The 14,953-nt window shown below is 66.1% G+C and overlaps 1 protein-coding gene across 1 annotated transcript in view; it reads left to right on the top strand.

The window, feature by feature from the left end:
• The first annotated feature begins 236 nt into the window (after nucleotides 1-236).
• Fgd5 (FYVE, RhoGEF and PH domain containing 5) overlaps nucleotides 237-14,953 on the top strand; it is a 42,018-nt gene continuing 27,301 nt past the window's right edge. Inside the window, exons 1-4 of the mRNA XM_048354789.1 lie at nucleotides 237-368; nucleotides 5,519-6,357; nucleotides 6,388-6,509; nucleotides 6,691-8,247. Of these exons, the coding sequence (XP_048210746.1) occupies nucleotides 356-368; nucleotides 5,519-6,357; nucleotides 6,388-6,509; nucleotides 6,691-8,247 (2,531 nt within the window). The 5' untranslated portion in view covers nucleotides 237-355. The remainder of the gene's footprint in view (nucleotides 369-5,518; nucleotides 6,358-6,387; nucleotides 6,510-6,690; nucleotides 8,248-14,953) is intronic.

Here is a 14,953-nt window from a genome sequence, read left to right as displayed (position 1 = left end):
CGCCCCCGCGGCTCGCCCCCCCCCAGCCCACCCCCCACCCCCCGCCCCCCGCCCTGCGCGCCGCGCGGACTCCGGTCAGGACGCCGCCGCCGCCGCCGCCGCGCCCCCGCCCAGCCGGCCCGCCGCGCGCCCGGCCCCGCCCAGCCCGCGCCCCGCGCCCCGCGCCCCGCGCCCACTGGCCCTGCTCGCCGCGCCGAGAGCTGCGCCCGGCGAGGGGCGGGGCCGGCAGCCGGGGGTGCGGGCCCCGCGGGGCGCCGTGAGTGCGGCGGCGGCGGCGGGCTGCGGACTCGCGCTGGGCCGACGGACGGACGGACGCCCGGACGGACTCGCGGCCCCGGGCTCCGCGCGCCCGAAGATGAACCGGGCAGGTAGGAGCCGCGCGCCCCGCCCGGGTCCGGAGCCCTGGGCCTCCGCGGCCGCTCCCCGCGCCGGGCCGGGGGGCCGGGGGGCCGGGGGGGGGCCGCCTGGGGCGCCCCGCCACAGGGCGCTCGACGTGGCGCGCACCCTCGCTCCGGGGCTCCCGCCAGCCCCGCGCGCCTTTCCCGGGGCGCGGGGCCGTCCCTGGCCCCCGGTGCCCACGCGGGCCCCGGGGTGGGCGGCGCGGCGAGGACTCGGAAAGGCCGGCGTTGTCGGGTCTGGCGCGCTCGGCGCCCCGCACCGGGCGTCCCGCCCTGGACCCCGCGTCCCCCGCGTCCCCGTCCGCCCCGCCCGTCCGAGGGAAACCGCAGGGACCCGGCGCCCTCCACGGAGCGCCCGGAACGGGTCGGAGAGCCGGGCCCACCGACGGGCGGCGCCGCAGCCCTCCCCGTCCGGCATTCCCGGGCCCGAAGCTCCCTGGGAGACGAGCTTGCCCGCGAACCGCCGCCCGGCTCGCCCCGCGTCCCGGCCCCCGGGCCCCCGGGCCCCCGAGCCCCCGAGCCCGGCTGATCTTCCTCTCCGCGGCCGGCGGAAGGCACGGGCCAGAGCCCCGCATTCCCGCACTCCCTCCCCAAAGAAACAGGAAGCCACCATTTTGCCGTCTTGGAGCCGTATCCTGCTGTGTGAGGGGAGGGGGGTGGGGTGGGGAGAGGGGACATGGGGGGGGGTTCCCCCCTTTACGGTTTGTGTTGGTGAAAAAAGTCGTTGTGTTAGTGAGGTGCGGCAGGAGAGTTGGGCTGGCCGGATCTGACAGAGGTCTGGGGACCCAGGCAGTGCGCCTGGCTGATTGGGGACCCAGGGCCCTCAGGCAGTGAGGTGCCCAGACTGGGGGTACAGGAGCAGGGCACACGGTGTGGGGCGCAGCGGGGCCCAGGCGGCTGGGGGGAGAAGCTTGCCTCCTGCCTGCCCTGGCACAGTCTGGACAGAGCCAGGCTCGCGTTTCCCTCCCCTCCTAATAAAATTCGCTCTGGAACAATGGGGAGAGCCTTTCCAGTTCCCTGCAGGCGGCCGCGGCCAGCCCTCCCTTCTCTGAGACTCCGGGGGGGCTGCGGTGGGGTGAGTCCCAGTGAACTTAGAGCAGGTTTGGTCCCAGGAAGCTTGGGGTGGGGGGGTCCTGGGTGCAGTTGTCTCCAGCCCGGAGCCAGTTCCCTTTTCAGTGGGAATTTCCTGACCGCCCAGCTCCGCCGTTCCCACACTCTCGGGGAGACTGACTCTCAGGACCGCGATCTATCTGCTCAGTTGTGTGGCAGAACCTCTCTGAGTCTTTGTCTGAAAAGTGGGGAGATCTTTGTCAACTGGGTTCTCACTATCGACCAACATAGTAAGCATGTGAAAGCTGCCGAGAAGAGGACCCAGTCTAGGCGACCAGTAAATAGCAGCGGATGGCGTTCTGACTGCATCAACTTAGCATTCACCGAAATCTGGGGAGGAGACGGCTGCTACCGTCCCGACCTTACTGGCGGCCAAAGCCAAGATGTGATTTTGTGTCCCTGAGTCAGGATGAAAGCACAGCTTGGGAACCTGCTCTACCATCCCCTGGGAAATGTTTGCCAATTGGTTTTGATAGGCGTTTTATTTCTATGTTCGATTAAACTTCTCAATACGTCTCTGTGGGGGCAGGGGGGAAGCGACATCTCTTCCATTTATTTTACCAAGAAGGGATCAGGCTCCCAGAATCACACAACCAGCGTGTGGCTGAGCTGGGGCTGGAGTCCTGGTCCTCCGGAGCCCGAGGCCCCGTGCCTCAGCCCCCGGGCTGTGTTCCTGGGAAGTGCCCGGTCGTGGGTCACTGGGCCAGCTTAACATCAGCCTAATTAGAAATCACCGAGCTCGCCTCGGACATTCCAGAGGGTGCCCGGGAAGGAAAGTTCAATTACGATGCAGTGGGAAGGTGAAGCTGGAAGATAATTACTCCGGCAGCATATGGCTTTGCAGCTCCACAGAGAGTTCAGCCATCCTCCGCCGAACAGGAGCGAGGAGCGCAGTCGGGGTGTCGGGGAACATCCTAGGAGCTGCGAGCTTAAAAGGCTGTCATTGTGGTCAGCCTGGGCACACCAGATGGACTGTTGGGGGGTCCCCTCCTCTTAACGACAGGGAAGTTGAAGCCCCAGAGGGGGAGGGCCTTGTTCAAGATGGCTCCTCCAATCAGTGACTGCGCCAGAAAAATAGGTCAGAGCTCCCAACTCCCTGTCCAGTGCTCCCCCAGTACACTAAGTCTGCGCTCCTGCAGAACTGGTGAGGGACAGGTAGTAATGAACGTGAGGAGAGAATGCAGACTGGTACCCGGGCCCTGGCCCGGGCTGATTTCTGTCATCACCAGAAACGCTAAGCATTTCTTTCTGTTACTACGGCTTCCCCAGTGCCAAGTTAACTCTTGTCCTCTTGGTGAAGAGGTTCTGCGTATGAATTACCCCCAGGTATATAGCAAACTGCCCGTGGGTCCTGAGCATTGGAAATGCAGCGGGGAGAGAAAGCGCCAGAGGAATGAATATACAGCAGAGGGTTCCCTTGCTACTTCCCTGATGAGTTAGTTTCATGCAGGGAGTTAGGCTTAACCCAGAAGAGCAAAGCTCAGTGCTGCTGATTTTCCCCATACTCTGTGCCTCCCGGCTGCAAAGTTCTACCAGCTGGGCTGTGCCACATTCTCTCAGACACCTACCATAGAACTTCCATTTCTCCTGTGCCTGCTTCCTGGAGTGCTCCATCTCCTCCTGGAGTATACCATCTTCTCCTGGAGTGCTCCATCTCTTCCTCCTGGAGTATACCATCTTCTCCTGGGGTGCTCCATCTCCTCCTCCTGGAGTATACCATCTTCTCCTGGGGTGCTCCATCTCCTCCTCCTGGAGTATACCATCTTCTCCTGGGGTGCTCCATCTCCTCCTCCTGGAGTATACCATCTCCTGCAGTGCTCCCTCCCCTCCTCCTAGAGTGCTCCCGCCCCTCGTGGAGTGCTCCTCTCCGGCCCCTTCCTCTAGCATGTGTGCCAGTGCCAACTGTTCCAGAGTTTTCCAGGCAGGCTTGGTGTGAGACCCAGAACGGAGCGTGCGTGGCGCGGGGTCTCCCGTTCCACTCCTCGGGCTGAACTCCCGCTCCTACCGCGGGTCAGGCCGTGGCCGCCTCCCCCTCCCCCGCTCCCTGGCCTCACCTCCTGCTCCTGCCCCCCCACCCCGTCCCCGCTCCCCTCCAGCTGGCTCCCTGGCCTAGCAAGCGATCCCTGCCCCTCCCACCTTCCCCGCAACCTGGCATTCCTGTCCTCTCTGCTCCTTAGGGTCACTGTGTTTGAAGTTGTCCTCTAACGGTGACGTGTCGTTTGTCCGCCCTGTGTCTCTCCCGCCATGCGATGTTCCTGGGGGCAGCCTCTGTGTTTGATTCGTTGGTGCGTCTCACGACTCTAGGTGAGGACTTGGTACACAGGTGGCGCTCAGCAAACACTTATTTACCAGAACTAGACTGCTTGCCAGAAGTATACTTACTACTGGACTTTTCTGTCGGGGCCGGCCTTGAACCTTGATCCTCAAGTCCTTGGCCTCCTGAGCAGCTGGGATTCCAGGTGTGAACCACCAGGGCCCCGCTGAAGAGGGGCAACTTAAAGCCAGTTATTCGCCTTAGGAGCATTACCAGTGAACCCCAGGCCTCGTCTCTCGGCGTGTCACCTGACCCGCCGGCCGCGGTGTCCCTGCCTCTCAGGATGCCAGGACCGTTTGGTCTCCAGGGTAGAGGAAGTGCAGCGGGTTCTTCCCAGGCGCTGCCGTGTCTCCGTGGTGCCTCAGTGTCCCTGGCTTTCGGTGACAGGTCAGAGAAGGCCTCTGGCAGCAGCCCGCCGCGTCCGTCAGCCCGGGCGCCCGGATGGGCTCCTGCGGGAAAGCGTTTTCTTGCAGGATCACGCCTCAGACACCCACGGTAACCTTTCCCCAGGAGCCGCTCCCGCAGATCAATAGCTCGATTGGATGAAGGATGGCGTGGGGGTGGGGCGAGGCCGACACTCATTTTTCATGGCCCTCCGTGGCGTCTCGGGGCGCCGGTGGGGAATGCCACCTGTGAGGGATGAGAAATGAGAGCACCATTCCCTCCCCCCCCCCCCCGCGCCGGCCGCGGATCGGAGAGCCGGTGCTCCCGCCGCGGCACACCGGTGCTCCCGCCACGGCACACCGGCGCTCCCGCCGCGGCACACCGGTGCTCCCGCCGCGGCACACCGGTGCTCCCGCCGCGGCACACCGGTGCTCCCGCCGCGGCACACCGGTGCTCCCGCCGCGGCACACCGGTGCTCCCGCCACGGCACACCGGCGCTCCCGCCGCGGCACACCGGCGCGGGCGGAGGGGGCCTCCGCTGGGCGGCGGCGGCAGCTGCTCCCGTGTGACGGCCTCCCCGAGCGCGTTTAACCCGTGCTGTGGGAGCACGGCTGCCCCCTCCCTGCGGCTCCTCCCGGGTGGTGCTCGCGTGGTGAGGACGGAGGGGCCCCGCCCCGCCCCCGGCCGCGCTGTGCAGCGGGTCGAGCGGCTCCAGCGCCCGTCGCTGCGCGCCCGCGGCGCCCGAGGCTGGCCCTGCGTGTGGGCGCGGGTGTGGGGAGTCTGCCACCCCGGGAGCCTCGTGACTGCCCGGAGAAGCCGCTGCGAAGCCGCGCCGTCTCTGCGCTCGTGGGGCGGGGGGGCGTCCGGCCTTCGGTCGCAGCGCTGCATTGCGTGGCTTTGGAGCGCGGCTCCTCTCCGGCGTCTCCACGGCTCTGTCCCCGTCTCCTCGACGTCGGCCACGAGAGCACAGAAAACCTGGGTGCTGGGGCGCAGGAGGAGCACAGCGCGGGGGGGGGAGGGGCACCCGCATGCAGCACTGGGCGCTCAGGGGTCACCAGGGGGGAGGGGGAGGGGGAGGGGCACCCGCGTGCAGCACTGGGCGCTCAGGGGTGGCCGGGGCCTCTCGCGTGGCCTCCCGGGGGGCGGGCCGGTTGTGGGGGCCGCCGAGGGCCTTTTCTGGGTGTGGGAGAGGGGAGCTGTGGCCCCCCGATCTGGGCGTGGTCTCGGGGCTGGGGCGGGACCGGCTCTAGGCGATCGGAATGCAGACAGCTAACCGTGCTCTTCCCCCCTTTTCTCCGCTGTCGCCCTTTAGATTCACCCAAACCTCCAGTCGCGCCCAAGCCCAAGACGGCCGGCCCACGCACGCCCGTGACGGTGCCCGCGTTCCCCGCCTTCCCCAGGCCCGAGGGCCCGGGAAGCCCCAACTCCATGTCCAGGGGGCCGAAGCCCCCCATCGCCCCCAAGCCCAGGCTGGCCGCCCCCGGCGAGGGCAGAGTGGGCGTCCACACCAACAGCACCCTCCCCCAGTGCAGCAACGGGAGGCTGCTCTGCGGGGGCCCCCGGGCCGAGTGCTCCGAGTCAGAGACCGACGAGGACTACATCATGCTCCCCGGGGCGAGAGAGGGGGCGGGCCGAGACAGCGAGGGGCCTGCGGCCCGGGGGCCCCCGGAGGCTCCGGGGGACGAGGAGGACCAGCAGGCGGAGGCGGGAGGCCCGGGGCGGGGCACGGAGGAGACGGGAGCTGAAGGCGGCCCGGCCGTTGAGGCGCTGGGCCGGGAGGGTGCGGAAGACGCCGGCCAGGTGGTCCCTGAGCGCGGGGGGCACGGTGGGGAGCACGGCGGGGAGGAGGAGGGGGAGGAGGGGGAGGAGGTCTGCGGCGAGTACGACCTGGAGGAGGGAGAGGAAGGCTTTCGGAGCAAGCTCATTCTAACTCCCATCCACACGGAGGTTCCTGGGGGCTCCCGTGAGGAGCTGGGGTCCCCCGAGGTCCCCAGGGACGCAGAAGAGGATGGTGAGGAAGGACGAGTAGACACAGAACCCGGGGGGCCCGGTGGGGGTGTGGACTCCAACTCATCCACTCAGGACACTGGACAGGATGTGGGTGAAGCCTGCGAAGAGCCCCCCGAGGAGGAGGAGGAGCCCCCCGAGGAGGAGGAGGAGGAGGAGGAGCCCCCCGAGGAGGAGGAGGAGAGCCCCGAGGAAGAGGAGCCCACCAAGGTGGAAGAGGAGCCCCCCGAGGAGGAGGAGGAGACCCCCAGGGAGGAGGAGCCCCTCAGGGAGGAGGAGTCCCCCGAGGAAGAGGAGCCCGCCAAGGAGGAGGAGGAACCCCCCAAGGAGGAGGAGGAGCCCCCCGAGGAGGAGGAGGAGCCCCCCAAGGAGGAGGAGGAGGAACCCGCCAAGGAGGAGGAGGAACCCCCCAAGGAGGAGGAGGAGCCCCCCAAGGAGGAGGAGGAGCCCCCCGAGGAGGAGGAACCCGCCAAGGAGGAGGAGCCCCCCGAGGAAGAGCTGGCCGCCGACGCCCTGGAGGCAGGGACGGCCACCGCTGCCCTCGGACCCCCTGCGGGAGATGGTGAGGACCCCGCAGGCCGTGGGAACCAGGCCGACCGGGAGGAACCGGCTGCCCACCACGAGGGAAACGAGCCGGGAGGACGCGGCCGCCGCCCCCCGGGGGGCAGAGGGCGGGGACCCCCCCCAGGAGGACCCCTCGGAGGACAGCTGCCACATCATCCTGTTCGAGAGCGACAGCGCGGAGGACTTGGCGGCCTCGCTCGCGGCGGGCCCCTACCGGCTCTTCCCCGCCGAGAGCACCTCCTTCTGCGGCCAGGGCGACCCCGTCTCCCAGCCGGCGCCCGCCACCCCGGGTGCCGGGGCTCCCCGGGGGTCCCCCGCGCCGCGCGTGGTCGTGCTGGAGGAGGAGGACGCCGCCGACGGCTCGCTGAGCAACCCCTACGTGACCTGCCTGGCCGACCCCGCCGGCGCCCCGGGAGGGGACGCGGGCCCCGAGGACAGGAAGCACGCGGCCGCCAGGGCCCGGCCACACTCCGGGAAGGTGGCCGGCCACGTCCCCGAGACCGTTCTGGAAGAAGTGGGGCCCGGCGGGGGCGGTCCCCGGGAGGTGCCCCCGCCCGCCAAGCCCCGGGCCTTCACGCTGTACCCCCGCTCGTTCTCCGTGGAGGGCCGAGAGCCGCCCCCGTCCCTCTACCGAGAGCCCGTGGGGCCCGGGCTCGAGGAGCTCCGCGTCAGGAGGAAGGAGGACAACCTCTCCCTGCCCTGTGTCATCGGCTCTTCCGGAAGCTTCTCCCAGAGAAACCACCTTCCGTCCAGCGGCACCTCCACGCCGTCCTCGGTGGCCGACATCCCGCCCCCCTTCGACCTGGCCTGCGTCACCAAGCGGCCCATCACCAAGAGCTCGCCGTCGCTGCTCACCGGCGGTGACTCCCCGGACAAGGGCGCCAAGAAGAAGAAGTCCTCCTTCAAGCGCTTCCTGGCGCTCACCTTCCGGAAGAAGACGGAGAGCAAGGGCCACGGCGAGGCCCACGCGTCCTCCTCCAGGTCCTCGTCCGAGTCCAGCTACCACGGCCCGGCCAGGATCCTGGAGATGGACCGGAGGAGCCTCAGCAGCTCCCCGCAGCTCACGTCGCGGGCCGGCAAGCTCCGGGCCTCCGAGTCCCCGTCCTCCTTCGTCTTCCTCAAAGACGGCAAGAGGAGGGGGGCCCCCTGCGGCAGGACGGTGTCCCGGGTGGAGTCCTTCGAAGACCGCTCCCGGCCTCCCTTCCTGCCCCTGCCGCTCACCAAGCCGCGCTCCATTTCCTTCCCCAACGCCGACACCTCCGACTACGAGAACATCCCCGCCGTGAACTCCGACTACGAGAACATCCAGATCCCCCCGCGGAGGCCCGCCCGGCCCGGCACGTTCACCAAGCTCTTCCAGGACCAGAGCCGAGCCCTGGCCACGGCCAACGAGAACGACGGCTACGTGGACATGAGCAGCTTCAACGCCTTCGAGAGCAAGCAGCAGAGCCCGGAGCAGGAGGCGGAGAGGTACGGGGACCGGGCTTGGGGGTGGGGGGGGGGGAGGGCGGGCAGGGGCGCGGGGGGGCGGGGTGTCTTTCAGCCCCAGGGGCTGCTGCGTCCTCACCGGGTGGTTTGGGGTGCGTGGCTGCACCTTTGGAGCCTCGGGTGTTTTTTCCTGGTGAAATGGGCCTGTGCTGTCTCACTGCACGGCAGAGCAGAGCAAACTCGACCCAGGGATGCCCACACTGGCACGGTGGTGGTCACCTCGTGGGCCGGTAGCTAGGAGGCTGGTCTGGCGTCTGGCCGAACGAAACACCTTTGGGCAGGAGGGAGACGCCCTCCCTTGAGGCGGATCTCTCCTCGTGGCCAGACACGGCTCCCCGAAGGGGACTGGGAGGGAAGGCCGCTTAAGGGGTTCGGGGAGCTGGAGGTGCCTCGAGCTAAGCTTCTAATGGAAGTCTCCGAGAGACGCCTCTAAGACGACTTTTGTGGTGTGACTGGAAGTGAGTGCGCACCACTGGGGTTACTGAGTGGGGGTTCTGAGCTGTTGCTCACACGGGGGAGGTCCTCCTGCCCCTCACGCGCGGTGGGTGCGGCCTCGGGGGTGGGGGACACAGAGCTCCCTCGGCCACGTGTGTGGGCAGCCCGGGTGTGAGCCCACGCTGTCCCGCAGGGCTAGGATTTGAGAAGTAGCCCTCGATTCTCTCCCATTTTTGTGGGGGACCTAAGAGACTCATCCTGCATTCAGGGAGAGGTGGGGCGGCCCCCCGAGCGAGGTGGTGGGCACCGCGCCGCCCGCCGCCCCCTGCTTAATTAAGCTCATTCCGTGCTGCGGGCGGGGGCCCGGGCTCTGGCTGACTCCAGACCCAAAGCACGGCTGGGCCGCGTCTTCACGTCCCGTCCCCGGATCCCCTCTCCAGAGGGAGAGGTGGCTGCTGGTGGGGCCGGGGGGCTGTGAGTGTGGACCGTGTAGGCCCAGGCCCGGTCCCTGCGGTGGAGACGGGGCATGGGGCGTGGTCTCAGAGCCAGGTGGTGGAGGGGTGGAGACGCCAGCAGCGCGCTCTTCTCAGAAGCGCGCCCCGCACACCGCGCCTGCTCCTCTTAGAGGGGCCAGGGGACCCAACTGGCCTTCGGGGTTTTTGGTATGTTTCCAGAATGCTCTCTCCCGCTGCTGGCATGATGCCCCCAGGGCTGCCTGCTGGCTCCGCGCTGGGCAGGGCACTGTCACCGGCCAGCAGGTTAGCCAGCCGCGTGTCCACCTGGGGCCATAGGGCGCAGGCGGCTAGAACCTGGGAGGGAGCTGGCCCCGGGGTGCGGCTGGGTGGAGGGACGGGAGGCCAGACGCAAGGGGGCTCCATGCCCGCGCAGACGGCCCTCACGTGCCACCAGCTGGGCAGCGGGGGGGGGGGGGTTACTGTGATGGTGGCAAAGGCAGAGCCTGAGAGCCAGGGAGCTGGGACTGAGCGGGGGCGGGGCGGGGCCCGCAGCCTCGGGAGGGCCGGTGGGCGTCGGGCCGGGCGTGCGCACAGCAGCCTCGTTCTCCCGCGCCACCGCGCCCACTCCACGGCTCTGACCGCCGCGCCGTCTCGTGTCTCTCTTCCCGTTCACTTACTGGTCCTTGATAATCTACCTGCTCCCAAGTGAGCAGAGCTCGTGTGGGCTTCCGGTAAGAGACACGGCAAGAAAGTCAGAACCTGCATTCAGTCTTTGAAATAAAAGCTAAAGGAGAGACCAAGAGATAGAGCTGGCCCGGAGGAGATGATGAGTGCAGACCGTGCCAGGGCCCCCCGCACAGGAGCCGGTGTCAGAGCCTGCCCGCCCCTCCCCTCCCTCCCCTCCTCTGCCTGTGCACCTGCAGCATCTTCACGGGGCAGTGGCTACAGTTTTTTGCCCAAGTGGTTCCTGGCTTTATTTGTTTATCTTCTATTGTGGCAGACAGCGGGCACCCACCACTGTAACAAACAGGGGGACCAGGAGTAGGTGAGTGCGGTGGTAACCTGGCCGTGCGTGGCCAGGCGTGGTCCGGTGCGGCGGGGTGTGGTTGGCAGACTTTGGGTCTGGGGCCGCCCTGCTGGTACCTGGCCAGTCCTTGTGAGGCGGGGCCTTCCTTGGTGTCTTTCTATCCGCCTGCGGGCCGGTGCCTTCCCGTCCTTATTATTACACATTTGACAAATGAACTCACGCAGAGCTTTCATTATGTTTCACGGAAAGGACCTGAAACTGCCATAAACATTATTATAATCTCAAAGCCGTCACGTCCAAATGCGTGCCGAGGCACTTCTTGTTGAAATTGACGGATGAGAATATTCGGTTTTTAATTTTCCGACTTAAAATAAGACCGTCTGCAGCTGTTTATTTTAGCAATAATTTTTAATTAAATGCAATAAAAATTTACAGGGGAAAGACCCTAATAAGAAAATCGTGTCAGGAGCGCATTTGTGGTAACGTTACTGGCACGATATTAATACCTCCCCCACCCCCCAACTATTTTTTTTTCCACCTGCCACTCCATAATGTGGAGGCGACCCTGATTAAGTGCTCACCGCTGTGGGGCCCTGCCTTCATAAAGCCAGGGTTTCCCTGTGGGAGGCGGGCAGATAATTCTCGCTAATAGGGGACGGCCCCGTCGGGTGGAAGCGCTCTTGGTAAGATGTCGGTGGTAGGTAGCAGTGGAGCAGCTGAGCCCCGGGGAGGAGCCAGGCCCCTCTGCGCCTGCCTGTGGCGTGGGGACGAGCCAGCCGCGCTCATCCTTCCTGCAGCCGGAACTTTCCCCGGACGGCGGGTCTCCAAGCCACACAGCCCCGTGAGGACGGACCCAGGCGACCTGGCCGGAGCCGAGCCGAACGTACGCCCGGCTCCGCGTCCCGAGCCGCGGTTGCTGAGAGGCAGAGGGAAGGAGTAATGTGTTGGGAAGCGCTGCTGGAAGGGGCGTGTGGACGCCGCGGGCTGGGACTCCCCTGCCCAGGTTAGCACCCAACCGTGACCCTCAGATCTCAGCCTCCTGAGTGGCTAGGATGACAGGTGCGAGCCACCAGCGCCCGACCCTTTACCTGTCTTCGTGTAACGGAGAGGTCTGAAGCGGGGCCTGGGTGCTGCCATATTGGCGCGGGGGGTAAGGAAAAGCCGGTTTCCAGCACCTTCCCTTCCTGCTCAGCACGGGAAGAGGGAATCGAGGGCGCGGAGAGCTGGCGGAAACCCTGAGCCTTTGTGTCCTCAGCTCTGGTTGGACGCGTGCTGGGCTCAGACTGCTGACCTGAAACTATTCGTGATTAGTAGTTGCATTTGTGGCCTGTGTCCTGCTGGGCCACCTGGGGGGTCCCAGGTGCCCACCTCCTCCTCTGGGGGCCCCCACCTCCCCAGGAAAGTTGGTTATGATGGCCAGTGTGTAGAGGTTAATAGCGAAGGGGCCCTGTCTCGGGGCCACTGCCTTGGGCTGACCCTGGTTCAGAGTCTGTTCTGAAAGTCGTCCATAAGTGGAGCAAGGAAGCTTGCTAACATGGGTTTGGGGCGCGGGGGGGAGGGGAAGCGATGGAGGGGTGAGTCTGTGCAAGATTCGCTGTATGCCTTCCTGGCTATGTCAGTATGAACACACACACCCCCGCCCCGGTGCACAGCTAGCGGTCATGAAGAAGACAAACGAGGGCGAGACGCGTTGTCAAAGGTGGTGTGCACTTGGGAATGGCAACCTCGGAAGCCATAAACCTCCCAGCACCCACCTGCAGGACTCCAGACTCCAATACACACACGCACACACTCGTGCACACCTAGCACCAAAGAAGCCACCAGACGCGTGAAGACGCTGTGGTGTCTGCAGGCCCTGCAGTCCCCAGCGCCTCCGCACAGACGGCCACCACCCGGTTCAGTCCGCCGCGGGCTGCGGGCTGCGTAGACGGCGGTGGTCTCCCAGATCAGAGTGGAAAGCCCCGCCGCTTCGTGACGTCACGCTGCCCTGGCGTCGTCACGCCCAGCACCTTACCCCTGAGCTCGTGGGTCTTGCAAAAGAGCAGGAAAGACATGCAAGAAGGAATGAAAACAGATGGGGCTGGAGGCGTGCTCGGTGGCGGAGTCCCTGAGTTCAAACCCCAGGAACCTCCTCGGCCAGATGCCGGCCAGCGCAGCGATCCCAGAGTGGTCCTCACCGGCCCAGCTCCGCCAGCGTCTCCTACAGGATCCGCGCCCCAGCCAGGGCGGGCGGCAGCGAGGGGCACCGGTACAGGTGACGGAAGGCGCTATGGGGTGTAGGTGACCACTGGACCCTCCAGTGGCTCAGTCCTCACCAGGCTGCGTGCTTAGGGACCTGGAGCACTGGGCAGAACCCGGCTCCTCCCTGCCTTCTGTCACCTGGTCTTGTCTGATGAGCAGACTCTGCCTGCGGAGGATTCAGGGTTCTGAGACATGGCGGGGACTGCTGGAAGGAGGACACAGATAAGCGGCCTAGTTAAGGAGCTCATTCCTTTGGGAGGAGATTCCAGAAAAGATAGAGGAAAGGTCACCGCGCGAAGGGCGCGGGTGGAACTGAAGACCGTCCTGTCTCGCTTATCTGGAAAGGACGGGTGTGCACCTGCCTGTGGCAGGAGCCCCGGGTGGGTCCCAGGAAGTGCCGCCGGCTTGGTTGTGATTGAGGGGCTCCTGCCCCCCTGCCCCCTGCCTCCCTCACCTTCCCGCTGCCCCAGGGTGCGGGCCCGGCCTCGTGACTGGTTTCCACTATTCTCCTGTCTTCCGGAGGAGGACTCTGGCCCTGCTGAAGCCCAGATGTTTGGCACAGAGCTCAGCTGAGTGTTAAGTCTGGGGTGCCTTGTCCTGGAAAGGTATCCCAGCTCGCGGGGACCCAGCGAGACACGACTGCGTGTCCCCGTGTTCAAACGCCAAGTTGTCCTCAGAGCAACCCGTGGTGTCCCCACCCAGGCCCTCCCCTCCCCCCCCCAGGACTCCAGGGGAGCCCTTGTCCCCCACCCAGGCCCTCCCCTCCTCCCCAGGACTCCAGGGGAGCCCTTGTCCCCACCCAGGCCCTCCCCTCCCCCCCCCCAGGACTCCTTGTCCCCCACCCAGGCCCTCCCCTCCCCCCCAGGACTCCAGGGGAGCTGCCAGCCCCTCCTCTGAGTGCAGACGGCAGGGCCACATCCATGCCTGGCCCCCTGGGCATGGGACCAGCCTCCTGGGGCACGGACACTTGTGAGAGTGGCCTTCTCCCGTCCCCGCGCACAGACCGGGCCCCGTCACAGACAGACACCAGCCCCGCGGCGTCGGACCCCAGCCTGAGCCCCAGCCTGCTTCCTCCCGGGCCTGTGAGGGCTGCTCCTCTCTTCCAGATCCCTCCCCGCTTCCCTCACTCAGAACCAGCCACTGGGGTTCGGCTTCAGCCCCGTGCACAACCCCAGGGTCTGAGGTCCCTGCCCCGCCCGGCGTCCGTGCCCTTCCCCGGGGCCCAGGCGCGTCTCCCCCGTCCCCGCGGTGTGTCCGCTCTGTTCGCCCGGCCCCGGCGCGGCTCTGGTCCCTGCCTTGTGGCTGCGTGTGTGTCCTTGAGGCCTGGATCCCTCCACACTGTGTTCTCCAGGGACCTGGTTCTGCGGGCGTCCTGCCTGCTGGGCTCGGCGTGGGTGCGGGTGGGTGGACGGGGCCCGGCCCTCCGTCCCAGCGCCCTGGTATCACGTGATGACTCCTAGGAGCCTGCCGAGCTCCGCGTCCCACTTGCTCTGGAGGCGATGCCAAGCCCTCCATGTGTTTGCCATAGTTAGAGGGCGGAGCCGTACGTTGCTTCATTTTAAACTCCCAGGGGATGCGTCCTTGGTGCCTCTTCAAGGATGAGAGGCTCTAAATCGGTTCTCTTCGCTAGATTTATTGTCGTTTCTTTTTAGACTGCGGTTTGGATGGAGGGCGAGGCCCGCCTCCCAAACATAGCACAGCCTTGGCCCACGACGGGACCGTACGAGAGAAGTGACTGGAAGGGAGGCAGGCAGGCTTATCTTGGCTCTCGGGCTCTTGAGCCCGCGGCGAGGAGGGGCGTCCTGGGAGAGGGGCGCGGTGCGGAGACCGCTCGGCCGATGGCAGCCAGGAAGTGGGGGGGTGCAGGCGCGAGAGGAGAAGAGCATGGGACACCGTCCACCCTGAAGGCCTGTGGTGACCCCCCTCCCCAGCCAGGCCCCTCCTCCTGGGGATCCTTTGGGATCAGCTCTTCCCCACGTGGCCCCTTCTGAGACCCATCTTGCCAAACCCTCACCCTAGCCCCGGGGGCTGCACGGCTGGGAAAGCTGAGGTTTGAACTGGAATAACCTGACGCAGTGAGCTAAGGCACCTCTCAGACCTTGATATGTGCCTTTAGAGAACTTTTCATGAGAAATACAGGCTGTCAGGTACGGTCGCCAGAGACCCCAGTTCTCTGGGTCTGGGGTGTGGCTCGGAAATCTGGGTTCACTACAGGCCCCGTGTCTTTCTCAGTTCACCCTGAAACCATGTCTTGCTGCATGTAGCTTTTCCTTAGCCAGCTTCAGAGATGTCACCTCCTTGGCCAGGCTCCCTTCAAGAATCTGGAGCCAAACTGAAGGCAAAGGGTGTGTGTGGGGGGTAGCCTTGAGACCCGGGACCCCCTCTATTTGTGCAAAGGCGGGGGGCGGGGAAGGGGGCGCCATCAGGGACAGCCAGACCAGACCTGGAGATGCAGATTGTAGTGCCTCCATTTCTTGACTTGGGGTCAGACGGGTTCGATTTAGACCCTTGGCTCACACCTGTCACCCCA

This window comes from Perognathus longimembris, chromosome 10 (genome assembly GCF_023159225.1).
Source record: "Perognathus longimembris pacificus isolate PPM17 chromosome 10, ASM2315922v1, whole genome shotgun sequence".
Classification (NCBI taxonomy): Eukaryota; Metazoa; Chordata; class Mammalia; order Rodentia; family Heteromyidae; genus Perognathus; species Perognathus longimembris.
This window is presented reverse-complemented; position numbering and strand designations above follow the sequence as displayed.